Below are 26,832 nucleotides of genomic sequence, written 5' to 3'. Positions count from 1 at the left end.
TTCTGAGCCTTTTACTATACAAATTTAAAGTGATGGCTTATCTTGGTGTCTCCATAAACCAGGTAATACTGTAATCACTAGAGATTGCTTCGATTGAGTGTTTAAATTATGAGGATTATTTTGCTTTGGGTTTGGTTTTCAATCATGCAGACTAAATGCTTTTTTATTTTTGCTTTTAAAATAAAAACACATTTAGGGTCATAGAATTAAACGTACTTTTCACTCTGGAAAGGTTGGCACTCAACCTGCGAGTCGTAGATCGCAAAAAAAAATTAAATTAGCATCTTTTTCAGGCAAGCCGGCTTCACCGGTCTGTCTTTCAGGCAAATTGATCCCCGTTAACTTTCACCCATAGATGACATTACAAACCCATACTGCAGAGTCTCGTCCTCTTTTGTCTGTAATATAGGGGTGGCACACTACTGTAGCATTAAATCCCACTCCCTATCGATTCTTCAACCTGTCACGATTTCATCCAAAATGCGCCCAGTGATTTCGACCACTGATGGTTTACCGTGACATTGACAGTTACGGTATCATGTGTATCTATCTACAGTGCAGGTGTGTGTATACAGCATGATATACAAGCAGATATACACTTTATCGCCGATTCGCATAACCAACAACTCTCCGCTTATTCTTATCACTTCACATAAGTTAAGTTCCCTTTTGTCATCCATAAGCAGAAATTTGTCTTAGGGTAAATTCCAAGGAAGACTGGAATAACCCAATTGTCAGCCGCAGCAGTGTCTCAAATTGAGATAGGGAGAGGTGGCTTGCTGAAGGCTACATAACGCGATGGATATTCGAACTAGATATCTTTCAGGTGCTTAGCAAAGTCAATACCGTTGCCCCCTCTTCAGTCTTAAATTATTAGGTCAAGTATTTGTTTTTTTTTTGTTTGTTTTTTTGTCTTTTGTTTCATAACGTTTATTACCTTTTAAACATTTATTACTGAAATGTCTTGAAATTTGATATACTTATTGATTATTATATAATTATCAACTCTGCAAATTGCTGAGACTATCCACCATCTTGAATTAATGTGCTGCACAAGGTCAGATGGAAATTTTTGTTGTTGTTGGTATTTTGTATTTCAGCTTTACACCCACCATCGCAAACCAGAAGATAAAATGACTGTCATTTTTATCAGCTTAAAAGATATATATATTGATATATGTTAGGCTAATAAAAGTTATAGCCGATTCTGTTTGGCAACTCAAATTAAGACATCTATCCTGCTAATGGCGTAAGCTAAATTGCAATATTGTTATCACTTTGCTCCTGCAATCAGATCATCAATAATGGATGCCTTGACTGAAGCAAATCAGTATGTGCTGTTGGTTGGTGAAGACAAAATAATTTGATTCTTTTTTAAAAATGGATTATGCTAAAGCAGTGAAGGAAGGCATTTATAACTTTTTCTTCTTATTTTCTTCAAAGATATATGTGGAAATTGAACGTGCACGTCTAACAAGAACTCTGGCAAAAATAAGGGAAGATGAAGGAGATATAGCAACAGCAGCAACTGTCTTGCAAGAATTACAGGTGGGATATGGATTCTATATATATTTGCAATTTATTATGTAAAGGGATGTTTATTTTTATAGATGTCATTGCCCTTTCTAGCAAATTGAAAGTTTTTATCTCTGCTGGTCTAATTACTGTTTATATGCCCGATAGCTCACTAAATGAAAATTGCTTCTATCCTCATTGCCTGAAAGCAATAAATGACTGGCAATCTATATTATGGCTCTCAATTATTCACCACCACATCTTCATTGTTGTCGTCATCGTCATCATCATCATCATCACCACCACGATTATCATCACCACCACGATTATCATCATCCTCACTATATCATCATTATTTAACCTCAAATACCTCCACCACATCATCATCATCATCAACACTATCACCCATATTACAACCACCACCGCATCATCATCAACACTACTGCAACTACCACATCATCATCATCACTACTGCAATCACCACCACTACATCATAATCACTTCCACCACCACCACACCACCATCACTATCACAACTACTGCAACCACCAAACCACATATTCATCATCACAACCACCTCTATACAACAACTCCCTCCACCAAATCATCAGAATATTAGTGATGTCAAATCCTTGTGGAGTAAAATTTCCAACCATCCCGATTTTGGCAATCTGATGAAAGTGAAAAAGAAAAGATTTTAAAAAAATAGACTGTTTATATGTAAGTAACAAAAATTTCAGACATAATCTGGTTTCATTAAAGTCTCTAAAACTTTTATAAGCTGAACGTAAACATACATCTGACAATGGAATGGAGTGATAATTCGGGCAGAAAAAGGCCCATGAATTCTGGACAGAGGGTCATTGTTATTCTTGCAGGTGGTGAAGATGCTGTGCCATGCCCATTTTTTCTTCTCTGCATCATCTGGAAAGTATAGAATATCATTCAGGGGTCAATGAAAAAGTGTTTGAAGACGGGCTATATACCGTTTGCTTCCTTTGCTCGAAGCACCCGGCTGTATTGTATTGGATAAAGTACTGAACATGTGTAAATGGAAGGTGCCAGACAAATCAAGAAAGAAAATTACAGGAAAAAAACCATCCCCAAAAATCAGTCGACCTCGACTGAGGATCGAACTTCAGACCTTCTGATTATCAGTCAGACGTTTTATAATAAGCAAAATCCTTTCCTATTATTTAAAAATTCATGAAAATATGCTTTTTCATTAAGATTCAAAGGTTCATACAAATTTTGCAGCTGTGCATCAAGGGAGAGCTGAGAATAAGAAGAAAAGCACACGCTACATGTTAAAAATCTGACTATAGTTTTGATTGTTATACAAACATTTTTTGAAGAAGATATCTTGACAAATTTTTTAAATTGAATGTTTGAAATTAGTGCTCGAGCATCTGACAGCTCAATCAGTCCCAGGGCTGAAAGATTTAATAGCTTAATTGCTGGCTCGCTTAACTTTATAAGTGTTGGTTATTGACCTCATTCTGACCCCACAGTAGTTGGAACTTACGACGAGCTCTAGATAGACATAATATTTGAAACCACTTTTTATTTTAGGGATGAATGGCTTTGATTGTAGAGCATCCCACTGGCAGCCAGTCATAAGGTGCCATATTAGTTTGGTCTTGAGTTCCATTCCCGTCCTGGGTGGGGATCCTGACCTCCCATAGGGGGCAGGGGGGTACATACTGTGTCTTCTATCCCCTTATATCTGTTTTCCAACTTGCTTTCTGTCTTTGTCTTGGCATGAGATTACTTGGTTTTGTCCTGGCCCTGGCCGGAGTCCTAGATGGGAGGGAAACAGTCAAATGCATAGTTATTGTTTTGGGAGATGATATTTTTTTCCTTGTAAATCATCTCTCTGTAATGTATTATTGTTATTTTTAATGTATAATGTAGGCATTTGAGTGTATTCCTCTTTGTTGGATTTTGTGCTTGTGTCTGGATGAGACTTATAGGTGATCTCAAACTAGGTGCATTGGTGATATGCTCTTGGAATCTACATCTGATCCCTATTTGTTCCCAGTTCCCCTATGTCTTACTTTTTCTGGGGTGCTTTAATTGTAATTCTAGAACCTTTTACTATCCCATTTTCTTCCTTTTTACTGGCGCTGATATAACCTAAATGTGTTGCAAGCGCCGTAAAACTCTTAAAAACAAACAAAACAAACCATTCCCGTCAATGATAAAAGTTTTTTTCCCTGTATATTATCTTCTTGCACTTCCCTATTCATTTCATTTTATGTTATAATCATTAATTATCATTTCTATCACAACCACTATAACTATTATCACCATATTATTTTTAAATACAATCACCATTACATTATTTTAATCACTTCTACAATCATCACCACATCAAAACTACTTACTTCTACCACCACCAATGCATCAATATCATTTTCATTTTATTCACTACTACAACCACCTCCCACTACGTCATTATCATCACTACCACCCTTCTACAACCACCACCACTCTCATATCTATAGTATTTTACTAACTTTGTATATAAAGTTTTTAAAATTAACCATATTTATAAGTAATGAAAAATACTGATTGCCTATATGCATTGTGAAATCTGTCCTTCCAGGTTGAGACATTTGGGTCTATGAAGCGTCTGGAAAAGGTTGACTTTATTCTGGAACAAATGCGTTTATGTCTTGCCAAGAAAGATTACATTCGTACCCAGATCATTAGCAAAAAGATCAGTACTAAGTTTTTTGAAGATGCTGACACTGTGGTAAGCTCAATTATTTATTTTCAAGATGAACAGAATTGTGGATTGTATGCAATATTTTACCTTTTAATTAAATAATTATTGCTTTCAAAAGAACTGGTCTGGGGGGGGGGGGGGGGGGAATATAAACTACAGGGTTGCCTACCCCCAATTTCGAATTTCAGGAACACATTGCAAGACAATACCCCATAGTCCAGGTTTACTCCCCACTGGTATTTATCTCCGATAATCCCAGGACTACTCCCAGCTGCTCAATGGCAGTCATTTTGCATTGTCCTGGGTTCAATTTCTACTGGTGTTTGACTTCCATAATGCAAGTTAACTCCCCATGGATGTCAATTTCTCATAGTCACAAGTTCAATCCTTACTTGTGGCCATCTCTCATAGTCCTGAGTTCAATCCCCATGGTTACTGATCTTAATGCCCTAAGGATCACATTCCTCTGCTGTTTACCATCTGTATCTCTTGGGGTTTCCTCCCTACTGGTATTGACCTCTTGCTATCCGTGGTTCAATTTCTTGGTGATCACCAATCACAATTTCAGGCTCAATCAGCATAGTCTCTATGATTTGTTGCAGTGAAATAATCAGTGATAATAATCTTCCGCGGATCTGTGGAATTTCGGGATATAGATGTTTTCTCAGAAATTTTCTGCTGATTTTGCTGTGTCATTTTCAGCTAAATAAATTAATTAGTAAGGCTGGACTCGCAATCTAAAAACGAAATTTGTGTTTTAAACTCTTTGAATCAAACGATTACATCAACGTGTTTGTCTCATTGAGATTTGAACAATGATATAAAAATCAAGAAAATCGTCCGATAAATAAAACAGTTGTTTAAAAAAGCTAAAATAAAGAAAAACAATTTTTAAAATCAAATTTTTTCGTAAAACAGTTGGTTTTCAACCGATTTTTCTGAAATAAAAACTAATGTTCTTCTTTTTTTCAAGCTGATTTCAGCAATGTGACTTTAAAATTCCTCAGAACTATATTTTTTACTTTTAGATTTTAGCTATTAAGCCTACTCAAAATGGTGTTACACTTTTTGCATAACAATAGCGTAATACGTGGAAGGCGAGTAGAGTCTTTGTTTCGGCAGGCCGGTTAGAGAGGACGCTCTACTCACAATTCTACACAAATAAAGACAGTGGCGGTAGATCAAAGCAGGTAGCATTTTTATTTACCAACCATTTATCTTGGTACTAAATTATACAAAGTAATAATTTCGCAACAGAAAAAATAACTCTGAAGTTCCTATCTCTCTCTATTACAATAAAATTGATACCACAAATGACAAAATCAGCCCACAAATAAGGGAGTTATAAATTATTCATAACAATAACAATTACAATAATTGTCATCAAAGTCATTTTTTATCACCAAAGTCGTAATTTTTGTCCGATTTTTACCAAACAGTGCAATTGTCAACTATTTACACCCGCGGATAAAATAAAGGATCAAATCGCAATTCTAAATATATTTTATTGTTGTCGCAAAATTAAATATCAAAGCACAATATTCTAACGTTCCATCTTCTAATGTGAAAGGCAGGCTCTTCATCTTCGTTCTGAATTGTTGTGACGAGGGAACGGGGAAAAAAATTTGATCACACGATCGTTTCCATCTTCTAACGTGAGAGGCAGGCTCTTCATCTTCGTTCTGAATTGTTGTGACGAGGGAATGGGAAAGAAAATTTGATCATGTGATCGTTCGTATAACTTGACGAGTGCAATCGCTAACTTGGTAATATCAACATGGTCTGCATAGATCAGTTCGCGGGTAAGGATTTGAGGAATCGGGAAGTTTTTGTCTTAACTCTTTTAGTGTTGCTTCCAGATATATGTTAAAAAGAATTGGGGAGTTCCTTCACTTCCAACAACATTGAATCAAGATCTAAAAAATATAAAATATATTTAGAAACAACTGAAGAACTGATTTCAACAACACAAGGAAACAAAGAATTGCCTCAGCAACTTAACACACATGACGACCTTCAAAAACTAAGAACACTTGCACTGGACAGAGACTTATGAAAACAAATTACTAACTGGATACTAAGAACAGACTGAAACACTCAAAGTAATACACACATTGTTCATGGCAAGCGTCCATAAAGACAATGCGGCCATATTGATTCATTAAAAGTAGCCTTACATATTATAATTGGAATTGGAAAGTTGCATCATACTTCATCAAATGTTTAATATTTATTTGTCTTTTGATTTTGTTACAGGAATTGAAACTTAAGTTCTATCAACTAATGATTGAGTTAGACCAACATGAGGGCTCATACTTGTCCATCTGCAAACACTATATGGCCATTTACAACACAGACCAGATTCAGAAGGACAAACAACAAATGAAAGATGTAAGGTTGTTATAAATGATACAATTGCTGTAGAGCTTTTTACTCACAACTATATTTCTACACCTGTGTATACTTTACTATATTGCCTGATCTGTCTTATCATTTACCATCTAAAGTGCAACCCCCAAATGACATAGACCAGGACCGAAAAATCATGTCATTATCCAGGGGTTTTCAAGATGGTGGAAAAGGGGTCGTGTTGAGACCCTGACAGTGCCCATGCGAAGACCAGTGCCTGAGAGAAGACAAGTCCCACGCTTTCACTCTCCAGTGTATATTGTCATTATTTTAACCGTATACAGTGCTCTAGAGTAAATCAAGAAAATCAAGTGCCAGTATGATAATACAGTCGACTCTGTTTAATTGCACATCGCTTTATAGCCCACTCCGGTTATACAATACACATCCCTGGAAACCTGATTGTTTTCTAAATAATTGCTCCTCTTAATCGCTACACCGTCATTCCATCTTGGTTGGAGAAAAATGTATAAACATTATTAGAGTAACAATAAAAGATGTGTGCACTGTTTTAGCAAGATCACATGTGTGCCTGTATATGCAAGTGAAGTTTTAACTTTCAACAGATGATAGTACCCCTGACAAACACAGAATAACTAAACAAATAAAAAAAATAATTTCTCATTCCTGCCATATCTCTCTCTCTCTCTCTCTCTCTCTCTCTCTCTCTCTCTCTCTCTTCCCTTCTCCTCTCTCTCATCTCCTCTTCTTCTTCTCTCTCTCTTTCTCTTCTCTCTTCTCTCTCCTCTTCCTCTTCTCTCTTCTCTCTCTCATCTCTACTCTCTCTCTCTCTCTCTCTCTCTCTCTCTCTCTCTCTCTCTCTCTCTCTCTCTCTCTCTCTCTCTCTCTCTCTCTCTCTCTCTCTCTCTCTCAAACAAACATTCTTCTCTTGTACCTACCTAATTTCATACCTTTTTATTCTCTATAATTACATATACAGTCCACTCCGGATAATAGCAACTCGGTTAATTGCAACTTTCAGTTAATCGCAACATTTCCCAAGAAACGGAATTAATTCTATATAAAAGTCACTGGTTAATTGCAACAAACTTCGGTTAATCGCAACACATTTTCAATCTCAAAAGGGGGCAAATTTATGGAAATCAATCAAACAAAATCTCATGATCAGATTTCTTGTGAAATCATGACACATTGAAGAATCGAGAGTGGTCGGGATTTAATACTTCATTAGTGTGTCACCACACTATTAGAGACAAAAGAGGCAGGGCTTTGCAGTTCGGGTTTGTGCGGTCATCTGTGACCATTAGACATGAGGCAAGTGGGTTGGGCATGGTGTAGACGATGACAGTTGTGAGGAGAGACTGAGTTTAGTGATTAACAACTGTACATTGTGGCCAATGGGTTTGGTGAGACCTCATTGTCTCTCATCACGGCTAATCTCTTGGACTCTTACAAATGTTAATAACAAAATGTGAAAGTGAATCCAATCTTAAGATGTCGGCTTTCCTCAAATCTGATTTTGCTTGTCAAAATCTATACAGGGCTGTCATGTCTGTGGTGGACTCAGAACAATGTTCACAACAACTGATTGGATTTACCATATTTGTGTAAAATGTTGCAATAGTGGGCAGGAAACTCAACTTCGGATAATTTCAACTTCGGTTAATCGCAACATTTTCGCTGATCCCAAGGTGCTGCGATTATCCAGAGTGGACTGTAATATATTCACACCCACCATTCACCCACCCACACTGCCCTTGATCTTCATCTTAATGCCACTTTGAGAAAGTCTCCTTGAGGTAGAGGGTTCAAAGGAATTTTAAAAACGTTCTGTTCTCACCCTGCCTGATCTACCTGAGGTTTTATATTCTAAGAATAGAGGATGTTGCTTATATTATCATCACTAATATCATTATTACAACCACCGCCATTTGCATCACCACCATTATTTCTCGTTTATATCAACAATATACCAGAAAGAATATCCCTAGTCTCAAAGATTTGGTTGTTTGCAGATTATAGTCTATTATACCGACATATAAAATCAGAGAAAGACTGGGTCATTCTACAACAGGACCTTGCAAACCTACAAGAATGGGAAAGTGAGTGGAAAGTGAAGTTCCATCCAAAAAAGTTTAAAGCCATCCGAATAACGAAAACTGCAAGAAATGCTGATTACCTGTGCATAACAATTGACGACAAGCTAAAGTGAAACCCACATATTGAAAAGATGGGCAACAAAGCCAATAACACCCTTAGTTTATGGGACCCGATTACATCAACATTTGATCAGTAAGATAGAAATGAAACAAAGAAGGGCCTGTCGATTTGTCTGTAATGACTACAACCGACAACACAATGTAAAAGACATGATGGAGCATTTAAACTGGACACCACTTATTGAAAGGTGTATGGTGCAACAGCTGACAGGGAACCACCACAGTCCCTATTAACACATTGAAAAACCACAGAAGAAAAGAAAATTCATATGCACTGCCATATCCAGAATCATTGTGCATAAACAGTCGTTCTTCTCCAGTACTATTTGCACATGGAACAGTATCCCTGAAAATGTGAGAGCAACCAATATTCTGACAATAGTCCATAGTTATTTAAAAATCCACCAGTTTAAAAACAATAAATAGATAGTATGTCAATGCCACCCCACCAAACTTATTTGCGTCAGTCTTCATCACATGAAGCTGCAACTATTTTGGATTGGATTGGATCATCATCACTACAACAAACACAGTAAAATTATCATTACTAAAACCTCAACAACCACTACCACCATTCAACAGCACTACAACCACCAACAGAATATCATCATCACTACAAGAACTATAACCACCATCACTACATCCTTATCATCTAAACCAGTGGGCGATGAAAGAAAAATTTGAATTTGGGGGCGATGATCAGCAACTAAATAGGATTGATTATACTAGGAATTATTTTGATTTTTTAAGCAAACCTCTCATCATAGGTGAAACATGCCCCAGACATACAAGTTATAATGATTGCTCTACACAAAGATCCTGAATCAGTAATGAAGGCTTTATCTTGAAGTAAGAGCATAATTCAAAGGCAAATTGATGATATGGCGGGAGAAGCTGAGGTCAATTGATTCAGCTTTTTAAAGTGATCAAATTCAGCCTTCAATTGGACGAGTCGACTCTTCAGCAACAATGATGCCATACTGCTGATCTATAGATTGTTTTATACAAGGCAATCACATTTGCCAAGAACTCTTTGCATGCACCTCAACTACAGACACCATAGGGCAACACTGTCCAAAACTATTCGTGATTTTTTCGAAGATAGGAAATCCCAATCACAAATGTTGAAGCGTGTGCCAGAGATGGGGCAGCTGCCATGGTAGGGTACTATCGTGGCTTGACAGCATTTTTGAAAAAGGCTGTGCCAAACATTTTATTAATGCATTGTGTGATTCACAAACAACACATTGTGGCTAAAAATCTTACCCAGCATGTAAAGTTAAAAGTGCACATTTTCCAACAGCTATGCATGGAGAATGACGAAGGGTTCAGTTGGTTACTGCTCCACACAAAGATTTGATGGCTCTCTAAAGGGAACTGTCTTGCTCAATTATTTGCACTATTCAACTCCCTTGTCGAGTTTTTACAGTCAATCAATTCTCCAATCACCGACCAACTCAATGGAATCAAAGACAAATTACTTACCTGTCTGATGTCTATGGAAAATTCAATGAACTGAATCTACAGTTAAAAGGTATTGACGTAAACATGATCCAAGTGAAATCCGCTTTATCTAGATTCATAGCAAATCTTCCTATTTACAAGGCGCTTCCTCTTTTGAAGAGACTTCACTAAATATCCGAACCTCAAAGGCATTGCAGAGCATATCTCTGATGACAACATTCGAAATTTCACAGATCACATTGAAAAAATGAGGTTTATATGAGAAATCGCTTCCAGGACCTACTTTAATCTTGATGTGCCAGTATGGATCCTGAGTCCATAGGAGTTTGGTATTGACGATTTGCCTGTCCGGATCCACCACCCAAGATGAACTGTTTGAATTGCAAAATGATTTCGAGTTAAAGTCGAGCGAGAAAAGTATCAATATTTCAGATTGAGAGCCGCAATTTGGAAAGAGGCTAAATGGTTTTTCCATCGCTGCCCCGATGTCATTTCTGATGGAGAGGGGTTTCAGCATTCTAACACACATTCTTTCAAAGTCCCGAAATAGTCTCAACATTGTCTATGGAGAGGATTTGCAACAACGGCTGACATCCATGACCCCAAACATTGACAAACTCATGGACGCACACCAAATTCATCACATTAAATGGGATGGCCGCCAAGCTGATGCATTTGTGCATTCTGTTATAGTGTCATTGATGTGTGAAGAGTGAGTGAGACAGTATTTGAGAGAGACAGAGAGATTTGCACAAAACTATCTGTTTGTCTTTGTCTGCCTTAGTCATTTTGTATTGATGATGATAAAATGGTCTTTGGGGGGGGGGGGGGGGGATGACCCAATCTAAACCACTATCATAAACCCAATAACTTAAACTACACGAACACATCATTATCACTACCACCAAGCTAATTTTAAGTTAGTGTCATAGCTGTGTATTTTTACAAATAGACATCAAATTCTGTCATAGTTGATTTCATGTAATATCATGACATTTAATCACTTCTATATTATTATGTTTTATATTTTGCATCTAGTGATTTGTGGTTTTGGAATAAATCATGATTTTAGCACATGGTAAATAAAATCCTTCATTACCATGCACTGTGCAGACACATTTTTGCTGATATGATAGTGTGTTAAACTTGTTGCTTATGATAATATGTGAAATCAATTATGATATATGGGATAGAAAAGAAAAAACAGGGTTCCCACTGGGTTGGGAAGTCAGGAAATGGTCTTGAATTTTTTCCTCAAGATCAGGGAAACATGGTCTTGAAAATAAAAATGGTCTTGATTTTTACTTGTCTGAGTCGGGAACTTTCAAATTGGGTGTGGTCTGAAAAAAAGCTACACACAAACGGTCCTCCCCATCTGGTTTTTAACTACTATTTTTAAAAACCTTCTTTGGAATACAGTATCAGAATTTACAGTTTATTGCTTCTTATCCTATTCTAATTTTAGGAAATTAAAATACCCTGTTTTTCAAATGGGTCTTAATTAATTGAATCATTGCATTTTACTGATTTCTACTAATTTATGGTGATGGACAAAAAAAACGTCAAATTTTTGTCTTTTTTTTTCTCAGGCCCTGCAGTGTGTTGTATTGTATTTGGTTTTAGCTCCTTATGACAATGAACAGTCAGACCTGATGGCAAGAGTGTCTCAAGATAAGAATTTGGAGGATCTTCCGTTTTATCAGTTAGTTCCAATTTCTCAACATTTACAATAGCTTGTTTGTACCCTTTTCGTCTTTGAAATCTGGTTATCAATTTATTGTTGTTTATTTTAATCTTCTTTTTTAAAAATTCATTTTATTTTTTATTTTGTTTTGTTAATTTATTTAGCATGTATAGGGACAGCAGAAGGAGGGGAGGGATCTTTGTGGCATTGCCATTATTGCTAATATTCTGTCGTTAATTAAAATTTTTTGTGTCAGTTTAAAGTTTGATTGAAATTTTCAAACTGAAATTGGAAAAATCAGCAAACAAGTGAGAAAAAATCAATACTGATGAAATCATTGAATGGTTAAAAAGCATCCAAACCAAAGAAAACTGCACCTTCACGATATTTGCCCTTTTATCACCCCGGACTTATTAAATAAAGCATTAGAATTATACTGTGACAGCCCACCCATACTTTTTTTTTTTTTTTTTTTTTTTTTTTTTTTTTTTTTTTGTGAGCATTTATATAGCGCAATATCCACTTAACGTGCTCAATGCGCTTTACAAGGGGTCCCTGGTCAACAGCAACATTTAACATGTAGGACGAGACATGACGCCTGTTAGGCGATATTACAATTTTTCGGACAAAGACAACGCTGTTAACGGCCAGGTACTCATTTTACACCTGAGTACGGTGAGAGAATGTGAGTAAAGAGTCTTTTCCAAGGACTCAACTATGTGCCGAGCGAGGCTCGAACCCAGGACCTTCCGATCCGAAAGCGAGTGTCATACCACTAGACCACATAGCCGTACTTGCCAACCCTTCCGCTTTTGACAGAATCATTCCTATTTCACTCTTCCCTTTCCACAATTCCGCCATTGTCTCTAAAATTCTGATTTTCAATAATGATGATCATGGTAAGAGTTTAAAAAATGGAGGGAGGGGGGGGGGGGGGGGGAGGTTAAAAGGTGAATTTTCTTTTTAACGATTGCCAAAAGGGAGCTTAATAGGAAAATTAAATGCACTCCTTTCCCCTTCCCCATTCCATTACCTAAAAATGTGATATGTAGTTTTGCCAGTTGTGCCTGAGTACTGTCTTTATGTATTTGGTGGCAAAGTTGGTCGTAATTTGATACTGAATTATCAATTGTTAAGAAATTCCTATTTTTTGTTTCAAATTCCTATTTTCTGACGTTCTGATTCCACTTTTGGAATATGAAGGGTTGGCAGCTCTGCACACCATGGACAAAAAACAAAATGATTTCAACTTTGCAATGGGTTCGTAGGACGGTACTGAGTCATGTGAACTAATCAGACTATACATTCTTTCACAACTGCAAGACACACACATACACCATCCTTTTTTAGAGATGATGGGCTTACTATGAGAAATAAAAGACAAAGAGCGACCAAAAACATTTTTTTTTAAATCTCCAAAATATTAAAATCACAATAGACCCATACATCAATTTGACATAAAATCAAGGTCATTTAAACAGTTCTTTGTTTATTTCTCACAACCCATGTATCACACCAACTTGACCATGCGGGGTCATTCATGGTATCATAAATTAATGGGGCATGAATGGGTCTGATACACCTTTTTACGAACCAGCCAAAAGATGCCAGTGTTGTTAGAGCAGAAATAATTTGGGCCGTTGTGTAATAAAACACATATACATCGCATTTTGTTGGTAAATATCTACAAAGTGAATTGCTACATTTTAATGAAATTCAGATACAAGTATCAGCAATCATTACCTAGCATAATGTCCAAAAATAAAGACGGTTTGTGGAAGTATGACAAAGCCACAAATATATTTCAAACCCGACCTCCGATGAATGTCTTCATGAAAAATATTGCAATAAGCACCTTTCAACAAAATATAAAATATTTGAAAAGAATTGTTTCCAGAAGAGTTTCTGTATCCAACTGTCTAAAGTCCTCTTAAGTTAAAGATGGAGTCACTTTTTGATTGGAGTAGCTCATTTTATTGCTATGCTCTGAAAAATGGGTAAAAAGGAAAAATTAGCCGGCAGGACTGAGATCACTGTTAAGGTAAACTTCAGCCTTAGGAGGGAAATTATGCTTTTTTATGGTGCGGCCAAATCAAGGAGGATTTTTTCCAATGCTTCGGCCAGACCAAGAATAAAGAGTAAATGATGTCTTATCGGCTAAAAAAATAATATCTCTCGACATTGTTGTCTGCTGCACCTATTTGTGGTAGATGGACCAATATGCTATTTATAGCAAGCTTATTTATTGGTATATCAGATGAAGGCTGTTTCTCACACGTTTGATGAGTTTTTATTCTTTTTATCAGCTACCATGTCAAAACATCTTACTGGCCAGCAAATAGTTGAAAATGTGTCATATAGCCATTTGCATAGCTTTCTGGCCATAGAATAATTTGCAATATTTAAGAAGGAACTGTGTCTTTCTAAACATTAAACATCACCAGCCACAAGAGAGTGGTCTTTCAATGTTTTTGTGGCCGCAAATATCTTCAGTGGCCAAAAATTATCAACAAGGCATCTAAGTTTAGATTTATAACTACAAACAAATATTATACCTAGCATACAGAGGCACCCAGGGTAGAAAATTGGAAAAGATCGCTGATTTGAGCAACACAAAGTGCACACAAAATTCAGGTCTGCCAATTCTTCTTAGATTAGACGTTTGTCACAAAAAGTCTCACATTACACTCCAGGGGTCTGATTCATGGAGCGGGACTACGACGATAGTCCTAGACTAAATCCGTTGTCTCAGACTAAAAGGCGTTGTAAGATATTCATGAAGCCTGACTACGCCAAGTCTTAGACTAAACGAGGGACTAAACGGGTGAAATTTACACCCGCGATTTAGCAGGCGTAAATATCGTAGTCTGGGACTAAATTTCAAGATCATAATATGTCCTCTACGCTGGGGAAGTAATTGTACAGCGATTAGAACAAGAATACCCGACAGTTTTTGATTTTATATTTATTTTTATTTATTTATTTATTTATTTATTTATTTATTTATTTATTTATTTATTTATTTATTTATTGGTTTTGTTTATTTTATTTTCTTTACTTTTCTCGAAGATTCGACAATCGCACATACACTCGTCATCTTGCCCATTCGAAACACTCTGCAGGGACTCCTCCTCCCCCCCCCCCCCCAACACACAGTCATAGTAACTTCCTCCTCCTCCTCCTCCTCCTCCTCCTCCTCCTCCTACTACTACTACTACTACTACTACTACTACTACTACTACTACTACTACTACTATTACTACGACTACTACTACTACTGTTGCTGCTGCTACTTTCACTATTATCATTACTCCTACTACTACTACAACTACCACTACTACTACTTCTACTACTACTACTACTGCTGCTACTACAACTACAACTTCTACAACAACAACAACAACAACAACAACAACAACAACTACTACTACTACTACTACTACTACTACTAACTACTCTACTACTACTACTACTACTACTACTACTACTACTACTACTACTACTACTACTACTAATACTACTACTACTAATACTACTATTACAACTACTACCATTACTACTACTACTACTACTACTACTACTACTACTACTACTACTACTACTACTACTACTACTACTACTACTACTACGACTACTATTACATTTCTTTTATGTCTTTTATCGTCCATTATTTTCTAGAAATTTCACGTCTCTCACTGGCCTTATCATTTCTATCACACCGGGCTAACGATTTGTTCACACTCCAACCATCGTTGAGTACAGACGATGCAATTTATACTGCATTTCATCTTATTTGTTTTCAACGTTTATTTGTTTATTGTTGTGCCGACGAAGGGTTTGTACCCGAAACGCCCATTGTCTGTATTGTTTCCACCGATTCCTCTCCATCATCACTCTTTCGTTAGTATTTTCGGGACCCCATGCTTCAGGCAGCGCCCACCGCTCTCTACTGAGAACAATGCTACACCGTGGATAAGAATCATTTAAGTGCCAAGCCATCGTTATTTATATTTACTAAAAACATTACACACACACATTCTCAAACAATTTTACACCCTTAAACTTGTCTCACACTATTTTTATTTGTGGGGAAAAAACAACAACAAAACAAACAAACAAACAAAAAAAAAAAAAACGATCAAAACAAACACGAAGAAGAAATAGATATGATTTCTGTGCCACTTCGTATGACGCATGCGCAGCGGGAAAAGTAACACATTTCTATGACGTGTTGTGGTACGTTTCCGAGGAATCCCCAGTTAAAAATAGATTGACCTCTGTAGTCTGAGACTTCGCAAGCGTAGTCAGAGACTTGATAGTCAGGGACGAAGTCTGACTCCATGAATAGCTAACTTTCCGTAGTCTCTGATTTCCCAAAGTCTTAGACTACAAAGTCTCAGACTTTGCTATAGTCTGAGCCTACCATAGTCCCGCTCCATGAATCAGACTCCTGGAATCCCTTTCGATTCACAACCAACACATTTCTCATTTTTATCGTTGTTTCACCATTTCCATATCAACCTCTCCATCACTCTCAACGAACACCGACTTCATTTTTTTTTCCAGTTCTTTTCTATCACTACAACCGTCATTGCTAAAGTCAGAATCACCGTCTTTCTTTCCATTGGTCTGACTTTCCTGTTCCTTACTTTACACTCTATTTTTTTCTTCTTCCTTTTGGCGTTTATTTTTCTGTTTCTTTCTTTTTTCTTTCTCCACTCCTTCGGGTGTTTCTGGATCTCTCCTCGAATTTCCAGCAAACAAGATAATCATAAAACTGGAATGCGGAAAAGGGAAGTTGTTTTAACGGTAGAAGGCCTTGACTGTGACTTTAAAATAAAGATAATTTTATGACTCAATTTTTGCTGAGAGTGACCAAAATGTAGTTAATAATAACAAAGTAATTTTCTATAGCACTATATGCTGAAACCTCAAAGTGCTTTACAATATCACTTAGAGAAGTTAGATGAGTGTTTCTTCTCTTATTATTGCCATTTCATTCACTGAACACATTCATTGAAGTATTGAAATATATTAATTAGCTTAACCACACTTTTTTTATCTGTCAAACAATTTTTATAGACCGGACACCAACTTAGATATTTTAGAACGAGTCATTGGCTGCTAAAGTGAAGGACTGATTTTGGCAACATTGTCAGATGCTCCACTTTTGTGACTCTTGATAATCAGTTTCTTTGAATCCGGCCACAGGTTTACTTCGAGAACCTAGACTATGACCAATTGTATGAAACTACTGTATGGCTGATATAGAAAATAGAATCTTCTTCATCTTGACAGTCCGGGTGGGGATCCTGACCTCCCATAGTGGGCAGGGAAGTACATACTGTGTCTTCTATCCCCCCATACCCATTTTCCGACATGCTTTCTGTCTTTGTCTTGGAATGAGATTACTTAGTTTTGTCCTGACCCAGGCCGGAGTCCTTGGCTGGGAGGGAAACAGTCGAATGTATAGTTACAGTTTTGGGAGATGATATTTTTTTCCTTGTAAATCATCTCTCTGTTATGCATTGTTGTATTATGTTTTTTTTTACATATTATACAATATGATTTGTAAACTGTAAATCTGTTTCCTATTTGAACCAATTCCCCTTTGTCTTACCTTTTCTTTAGTGCTTTAATTGTAATTCTAGAACTTTTTACTATCCCATTTTCTTCCTTTTTACTGGTGCTGATATGACCTTAATGTGTTGCAAGCGCCGTAAAACCCTTAAAAACAAACAAACGAACAATCTTGACAGTCAGTTTCTTATTCAGTCTAAGCACAATGAAACAAAAAAATCAATCTCAGATGTTTCTGGATCTAAACCGGCGATAAAGGAAAACAGACAATTGGAATAGTTTTAACAGAAGACCAGCTTTATTACGGTTATAAAATAAAACATGATTTCTGAGATATGCTGTTCACTGAGAATTTGTCAATTACTCTATAGAAATAAAATGTATATTTATTTATATATTTATCTATTTTTAAAATATTTATTGTTTATCTATACCAACACATTTTCAGAAAAGTTCTTTATTTCATGATGTGATTAATTTTTTTCAGTATTTTGAAGGGTTTTAATTAGTCCATATTCTCAATTTTTCCAGAAATTTTTTGAAGAACTTCAATACCAATGAAATAATCAAGTGGAGTCAACTTTGCAAAGAGTATGAAAAAGGTTTAAAGGGCGGAGATACTGCTACCTTTGTGTTTAGCTCAAGCAGTAAAGTGGAAGGAGGCGAAAAGAGATGGGCTGATCTGAAAAACAGAGTAGTAGAACATGTAAGTATTTTTGAAAAAAATATGAAAATGAAATTGCTGCGGTGATTGCCTAAACGCACGGTGGTTAGAAAACAGAGCAAACAGGCATTTAGACGGAGCTGATCAAGAATTGAACATTTATCACGTATTTCAGCTAATTCACAATGATCATTACATTCAAAAATGCTTTGCTTGTTCCTCCATAAGGTCGTTTTTAGCCAAATTTCCATTTCAAAGATTGCATTCATCTGTTAACAGGGTTCCCACTCGGTCGGGAAGTCAAGTCGAGAAATGGTCTTGAATTTTTTACTTTCCTCAAGATCGGGGAAAAAACAGTCTTGAAAATAAAAACCGGTCTTGATTTTTCTTGTCTGAGTCGGGAACTTTCAAATCGGGTGTGGTCATAAACGTGAAGTTTGATGTCTTATTATTTACTTATCAAGCAGTGATAATAATCTTCTGCGGAATTCTGGGATTTTGGGAATTTCTCAGAAATTTTCCGCTGAATTTGCCGTGTCAAACATTGTCCTCAAAACCACAAAATCACCATAATGCCTTATGTCACATTTTGACATCTGTGCTCAGTCTCGTGAAATTTAGTGACGGTCCCATCTTTATGACGTTGGGCCAGACAGAATGGCGCCAGATGTCACAATTGATACAGAAGACCAGTGGTTTCTTTGACTAGTTGATGGTTGAAGGGGAGGGATAAATGGGCCTTAATTTGTTTTCTCTGATGTAGGTGCCTCTTGCCTTTTTAATTTCTCTCTCTCTCTCTCTCTCTCTCTCTCTCTCTCTCTCTCTCTCTCTCTCTCTCTCTCTCTCTCTCTCTCTCTCTCTCTCTCTCTCTCTCTCTCGGCCCCTCTCTCTCTCTCTCCCTCTTGGCCTCTCTTTCTGTTTCACTTTTCTTCTTTTTTTTTTAAACGTAGAGAGGTCATAGGGTCAATTCCATAAATTATTCTGGGAGAGAAGTCCTTCCCCCCCCCCCCCCCCCCCCCCTTTTTTTTTTTCTCCCTCCCTCTCTCTCTCACTCTCTCTTTCTCTATTTCTTTCGCAACCATCCATTAAAACTCTGGTTATACAGGGATACAATAAAGCAAAGGTGATTGGCTAAGTTTACTCTTCTTTTTTTTTGCCTTTGGACTATGGTTTGAAATTTAAGAGATTCTTTGGTTGTATTTATAAGCTGCATAACCACTAGGTTTCTGTAACAAAGATATTGTAGCCTGCTTTATAAAGTAAAATTCAAAAGAAAACACTTTCTGGCCTTTTATTTGGATATTATTGTTGGCCTTTAAAATGTTATGTGAAAAGGACAATTCAGTAAATGTTTACAAAGAGTAAATTTATGTCTAATGGTAAGAATGGTTTTACACTAATAGTAATATATTACATAATACAAAACGTGAAATTTTCCTCCTTTTTGATAAATTACTATTATCATCACTGATTAAGCAATGTTAAGTTAACTGCTAATCATCATGCCTGGTGGAACATTCCAGGAGTTCTGGACCAAATATCTGGCTTTCAAAGACTGGTTAAAAAATACTAGCAACAATCTTGAAACATACTGCATATTGTGTAAAAAGACTTTATATCAAGACCATGGGAAGGTCTGATTTGACTTCCCACATGCAAGGGAACATTCACAAGTCACTAGCATGGGCTATATCTAGGAGTGACAGGGGGTGGTTACTTAACTTTGTTACAAAACCGTCTACGTCTACTTGCTCTTGCGCTTCTGATCAACGCAGACACAGGTGATGCCAAAGCCTTCATCATTAGATAAGTTTTGTGTGTAAGTCTGATGTCATTGATGCTGAGATTTGGTGGTGGGTGTGAACGGCAATGAAACACCACTCGGCCAGTTCGAATGAAGACATTCATTGACTACTTTTCTTTGAAACAAAAGTTCAGTCAATACAGAGGTGCCTATCATCCCGCGATCTGCGGAATCATCCAGCGAAATTGCCTTTCATTCCGCGATCCTGCTTCAAATTCCTCTTTTTTTCGACCGGACCGATAGTTAACGAAAATTTATGTGAAGGGTGACACTAGACACATTGTCTTGATATCCGATTCTCTTGGCCTACGATTACGATTACCTAGAGACATGAATCCGACGCAAACAAAGCCTTTTAAGGTATCGATTCTAAAATTTCAGTCTTCACGAGTTGATCGAAGTAAAGTATCAAGTCGCCCAACCTAGTCTTCGACACCCGCGTTGGTCAATCGGTCATTTAGTGCCAGTTATTAGCGTTGGTCAATCATTCTTTCTTGTTGCAATAGAAGACATCCTCGCGCCTCTCTATTCTGTTTAATTTGGATTCTGGTGCTGTGGATTATTCAATGACTGATTTATACTTGAATTAATAGTTATAAAGTGCTTTTCATTCTTACGGAACGTGTCACATTTGGACTTGTGCTGTAAGTGATTAATTTCGTTAGACAGTCAGTCTATCTATCTCTAAATCCGATTGTTTTAGATCTCTACTTCAAATAACTATTATTATAGTAGAGATACTAAGCTAAACTGAATAGTGGTAAATTCAGCTAGATCTGGATCTAGATAACATTACGTTTGAAAAATGGCACCACCAGCGAAAAAACCTAAAGTTGAGCAAAAGTTTAGGCCAGAATATACATCGACCTGGGCTTCTTTCGTGAAATCTAAACTTGGGGATTATCATGCTCGTTGTGATATTTGTGAGACAGATTTCACTATCAAATCGGGTGGATCAAGTGATATCGATAGGCATGTGGAAACAAAGAAACATCAGGATAATGACTGATTAAAATCCAAAATGAACTCTGTGTCTTCATATTTTACTCTTACCCCAAACCCACTCGATGACAAAGTGATAAATGCAGAGATGCTGTAGAATAAATTTTTAGTTGAGCACAACTTACCAATTGCTGCATCTGATCATGGACTTTTGATGAGGAGGAGGGAAAAGTAATGACAGATATGTTTTCTCTGAAAACTTGTGATGGTGCTTCTACTGGAGAGAATATATTCAAAGTGTTATACTCTGCATTGCAAGCAAATGGGATAAAGTGGAGAAATTGTTTGGCATTTGCATGTGACAATGCAAGTGTCATGACAGGAAGCAACAAAGGCGTGAGCGCTTTTATTCACAGGGAGAACCCAGACGTGTATATAAATGGCTGTCCATGTCACCTCCTACATATTGCTGCCAAAACAGCAACCAAAGAACTTTCAATAGATGTGGAAGAACAGTTGATATATATTTTTATTTAGATAAAAGCAGCAAAAGGAAGAAGGTCTATTCTTCCGGAAACTATGCTGTGAGTCTGAAAGGATGTTGTGCTGTTCAAGATGTTCCATTACATGATGAATGATGTGTTCCTGGATCTTACATGACATGCTTTTTGACTCCATATTCAGTAATGGTTATTTTTGGTACAATGATATAGGGCTCTTATTCAAGGATGGTAGCTTTAGATTTTCAATGGTGAACACGCTCTCATACTGCTTGTTTAATATGTTTGGCAATTTCTTTTACATCCGTGGTTTCTGATCCATCACTGAGTCGCAGAGTACTGATACTTGAAACAGCTTTCCCTTTTTTTTCGGATACATACTTCCAAAATTGTTTTGTTACTTTTGCATCTTTCTGATCATTGTTATGATCTTTATCGAGCATGTTGTTGACATATTTATTATGTTCCCTTTTTAGTTTCTTATGAATTAGGTATGGAATTTATTGGAAGTTTTACCAATCCTCTGCTCTTTGTAATGTTGTAGCGTTTCTGCTTTATTTTTATGAGATGTTTTTTTTCCGGTGTTGCTCATGGCAGGTAATGCTTTCTAGTTATGATTTTCTTTGCGTTGAATGGAATCAGTGATAATGCTCTTTAAAATGTCACAGTTTGCTGTTTTGCTTTTTCAATAAAATCTTGTCAACCTGTCTCTTAAATCAGTTTTAGCTGTGCCCATATCCCCATTTTTTAACTTTAGTATCATCATCATTGCCTTTTTCACCCTGGGTCAGGGTATAGGCCATAGACAGTTTCCATCCCTCTCTATCTTGAGCTAACTTTTTTTATCTCATTCCATGTCTTATCACTTCTCTGTATATCAGCTTCTTTACTCTTCTCCATATTCCCGTGGCCTTCCCTTTGATCTTCTGCCCTGAGGGTTCCAGTCCAATACTTTCTTTGTTATAGTGGAGGAATTCTTTCTAAGGGTGTGTCCAATCCACCTCCATCATCTTCTTCCTATTTGCTTTCCCACTGGTTTCAGCTACGTTCTTTTCCATACTTCTTCGTTCTTAATCCTGTCCATCCATTTTATTCTGAGTAGCTTATGCCTGCACCTGTTTACGAGAATCTGTATCCTCCTTATACATGCCTGCGATGCATCCATACAGAAGGACTGACTTCATGTTTCAGTTGAAAAGTCCCAGCTTTAGTCGAAGGGAGATATCTTTAGTTCTCCAAACTCTGATCAAAGATATGAATGCAGCCTTTGCCTTTCCAATCCATGCTTTCACCTCTTCTTCTGTGCCTCCATCTTTGTCTATTATACTCCTGAGATTGCAGAAAGTATCTATTTCTTCAAGTTCCTGATCTTTTACTTTGATCTGCTCCCTTTGGCGCATACCTATCCTTAGGACCTTTGACTTGGCAGAGTGAATTCTCAAGCCAATGGATTCTGAGAGGCTGTTTAGAATTGTGGTTTTTGCTTGCATCTGGTCTTGGGTATGAGATAGAAGAGCCAGATCATCCAACTCTGTCCAGGGGGTCCATGGTGTGTCATTTCTTCGCCTTTAGGGGGTTTCCTTCATAAGCCAATCAATGGCAAAGATGAACTGAAATGGTGAGAGGAAGCATCCCTGCTTGACATCAATCTTAATTTCAAAGCTGTCAGTAAGCAGATCTTCATGTACACACCTGCAACGTGTTCCTTCATACATTTCCTTGATGAGGTTTACCAACTTCTCAGGGATTCCATAATGTGCCAGAATTTTCCACAATGTTGCTCTGTCAATACTGTCGAAAGCCCTCTCGTAATCCAGAAAGTTGACAATAAGAGGAGAGTTCCATTCTATAGACTTCCACTGACTCACAGAGAGGCAATCTGGTTGGTGGTTGAATGTCTTTTCCGAAAACCGGCCTATTCATCATGCAGTTTAGCATCTGTTGCATTTTTAATTCTCTCTAGAATAATATGGTTGAAAAACCTTTCCCGGGGTAGACAGAAGAGTGATTCCTCGATAATTATTACAATTACCGAGGTCCCCTTTCTTTGGAAGCTTGACAACATGTCCTTCTTTCCAATCCTTTTGGAATATCCCGTCATTCCAGATTCTCTCAAACAGTGGGTGAATGGCCTCAGCATATCTTTCAGCACCAACTTTTAGAGCCTCCTGTGGAATCTGGTCTGGTCCAGCAGCTTTCCCCCTTTTCTTCTTGTTAATAGCACCCACAATCTCTGCTGTCGATGGTGGATCACAGCTAATTGGTAGCTCATTCCTTGCTGGAAAAATTTCAGGAGGGTTGTCTGGTGGTGGTCTGTTCAGAATGCAGTTGAAATATTCACTCCATCACTTAGATTGAGCCTCTTTTCCAAAAATAGTTTTCTCATCTTTATCTTTGGGTGGTACCTCTGGTTTCCCATATTTTCCAGCAAGTGCCTTGGTATATTGATAAAGGATCCTCATGTGTCCTCCTGTGTGTCTTTCTGCACACGTCTTTTGACTTCTTTAGCTGTGTCTTGATATTGCATATGGGTATCCAATCTTGAAGCCCTTGTTCGACTTGCATTCATTTGTTCATTCCTTGTTCTCCTCTTTTCAATCAGCTTAATGGAAAAAAAAAATTGGTGTTTTTTGAACATTTATAAACAAAGAAAACAGAAAAGATAACACACACACACACACACACAGAGAGAGAGAGAGAGAGAGAGAGAGAGAGAGAGAGAGAGAGAGAGAGAGAGAGAGAGAGAGAGAGAGAGAGAGAGAGAGAGGGGAGAGAGAGAGAGGGGAGAGAGAGAGAGAGAGAGGAGAGAGAGAGAGAGAGACAGAGAGAGAGAGAGAGAGACAGACAGAGAGAGAGAGAGAGAGGGAGGGAGGGAGGGAGGAGTTTTTATGTAACCGAAGGTGCACTTATGTAAATGGAAGGGGTAAACGTGTTTGCAATCAGTCCTGGATTCCATGGCACAGTCACCGTTCTATGTATCACGTTTCATTGATTCCTTAATCCAAGCCATCAACTAACCAAAATCCCAAGCATGGCAGTATAGGGAGGTGTATTATTCATATTTGTCCACTTACTAGACATGTGTGATACTGAGCGTACATTGCTTTGTTTTTGTTTTTTATATTATTATTATGTTTTTTTTTTTGGTAAAAGACAAATCTGCTCATCTGGTATTCTTGATGACTATGGACATTGCCAAATAACTGCATTAGACTGATTTTTATAGTTTTCAGTCCTGATAAAATATATTTTAGCTCTAATTTTTAAAACTACATCTCGCCTGCTAAATAATGACTTTTTCTTCCCTTTCACCTACCAATTTCAAGCTCTTTTATTTGTTCACAGAATATACGAGTCATGGCTAAATACTACACAAGGCTACGCATGCAAAGAATGTCCCAACTTTTAGATTTGACTGAAGGGGAGACAGAAGAGTTTCTTTCCAACTTGGTGGTCAACAAAACCATTCAAGCCAAGATTGACCGTCTCGCAGGAGTTGTGAGCTTTACCCAACTTAAGGACCCTAACGCTATACTGAACCAGTGGTCCAACAGCTTGTCAGACCTGATGCAATTGGTTCACAAAACAAATCATTTGATTAACAAAGAAGAGATGGTCCATCGCTTGGCTCCAGCAGGTGATGGGAAGTCCTTATAGTATGTGCTGGAATGTAGAATCTTTTTGTATGAGGGTGAGCTGATAAATAAGTTCCATTTTGTTTGTTTCTAATAGCAGATTCATAAATCATACATCGAAAGCATGGATGCCACTTTTCAGGGATATCCTGGAATACCGGGGCACAGATTTTCTGGTACTAGATTTTCCGGGTTGTGTCCCCACCCCCAACGGGAATAGGTATAATAAAGTTATGAAGTGGTCTATTTTTCGTTATCATCCTCTATAGTCAATCAATATAGTTTGTGTTTCTGATTAGTTCCTTCAAAGTTTATACAGTTGATTTCAGATAAATATGTTTGGCGGTGGGGGTGGTCAATGACTGAGTTTTAATTACGTTGCCTCAATAACGAGGGGTCAATGAGTCAAGAAACATTTTCAAGGTAGTGGGGGACAATTTTTAATTTTCAGGATATTGGATTTGTGGAGTGGCACCCATGGTCGAAAAAAAAAGCTTAGAATTCTAGCTACAAACTTTGTACTTTATTTTTCTTCAGTCACCATCCCAACTGAGCTACAACATCAGATTCGTTGGTGCACTCTGTCAGCAAAGAATACAGATGACTTTTCCCTTTAAAGATCAAACATTTGCCACTATTTCTGTTTCACTGTCTTAATGGTTTCTGAGATACTTTTTGAGCTGGGGGACCAAGAAATAGATGGGGCAAGATTCGGATTATGTATCAGATGGTGTTAAGTTGTATGTTCAACCATTTTTAGACATCTAGAGTCTGACTACTAGTGTACTCGCTTGTATTATCATGCTGCAGTACCGAGCCCATGGCTGTCTAGCTTTAAGAGTTTGTAGACTCGAAACAAATTGTTTGAGTTCACCATTTCTCCTTGTTCCAGAAAGTCTATATGAACCACACCCTGCATATCGCAGAAAATGGTAAGCAGTTCGTCATTGATACTGGGTTTGTAGTTTTATCAAAAAACGAACGTATTTATCAGCCCACCCTCAAATTATAATAATAATTGTTATTTAAAAAATAAAAGTGAGTTTTATGTCTTCTAAGAGCATCGGGTGGGGATGGGAAAGGATGATGATGTTGCAAGATTATTTTTTTTTTCAATATTTTGTTTCAAATGATGATATAAGAGTTTGGAAGTTTATTTTAATATTTTGAAAACAAGTTGGTACTTTTTATTAAAATTGTACGTTCTGGTAGCTTTTTGGGGGGAAAGAAATGCGAGTGAAAAAGTAAACCAATTTGAGAGATTCTGAAATATTGTTTGCGAGAGATTATGACCAAACTGAATTTCAATAATAAAATTTTGAAATGATGTGAAGTGTATTTTGTTCCATGATTGAAAATTGATTTGAATTATGACCGTACCTCATTGGGCAATTCTGGGCATGGGGAAAGGGTTTCGCTCTTTTATTCTGTTCTCCCTCTGTCAATCCACTTTTGATGCCTCTTCTTTAACCCTATATTTGTCCTTTGGAATTGAAATTGGCACCATACAGGATAGACTTGATTCTGAGATTGGTGTATGGTCTGCAGTCCCAAATCGAGCAACTGTGGGACAACTGAAAAGATGAAATTCGAACTGCCTTTTAAGATATTCAAAATTTGTTAAATGGATGGAGCAATTATTAATTATAATAATATAGTCCACTCTGGATAATAGCAACACCTTGGAATCAGCAAAAATGTTACGATTAATCGAAGTTGCAATTA

General features: G+C 37.2%; 1 protein-coding gene across 1 annotated transcript in view; it reads left to right on the top strand.

Annotated features, from left to right (window-relative positions):
* Nucleotides 1-26,436, top strand: part of LOC144972628 (26S proteasome non-ATPase regulatory subunit 12-like) — a 52,944-nt gene extending 26,508 nt beyond the window's left edge. The window contains exons 5-10 of the mRNA XM_078914083.1: nucleotides 1,444-1,548; nucleotides 4,123-4,272; nucleotides 6,502-6,636; nucleotides 11,888-12,000; nucleotides 18,094-18,268; nucleotides 24,818-26,436. Of these exons, the coding sequence (XP_078770209.1) occupies nucleotides 1,444-1,548; nucleotides 4,123-4,272; nucleotides 6,502-6,636; nucleotides 11,888-12,000; nucleotides 18,094-18,268; nucleotides 24,818-25,129 (990 nt within the window). The 3' untranslated portion in view covers nucleotides 25,130-26,436. The remainder of the gene's footprint in view (nucleotides 1-1,443; nucleotides 1,549-4,122; nucleotides 4,273-6,501; nucleotides 6,637-11,887; nucleotides 12,001-18,093; nucleotides 18,269-24,817) is intronic.
* Nucleotides 26,437-26,832: the final 396 nt, after the last annotated feature.

The sequence above is a fragment of the Berghia stephanieae genome, chromosome 5, assembly GCF_034508935.2.
Source record: "Berghia stephanieae isolate SIO BIC M18660-M18661 chromosome 5, UCSD_Bste_1.3, whole genome shotgun sequence".
NCBI classification, from domain to species: domain Eukaryota; kingdom Metazoa; phylum Mollusca; class Gastropoda; order Nudibranchia; family Aeolidiidae; genus Berghia; species Berghia stephanieae.
Note: the sequence above shows the minus strand (reverse complement) of the source record. Positions and strands in the feature narration are given on the sequence as shown.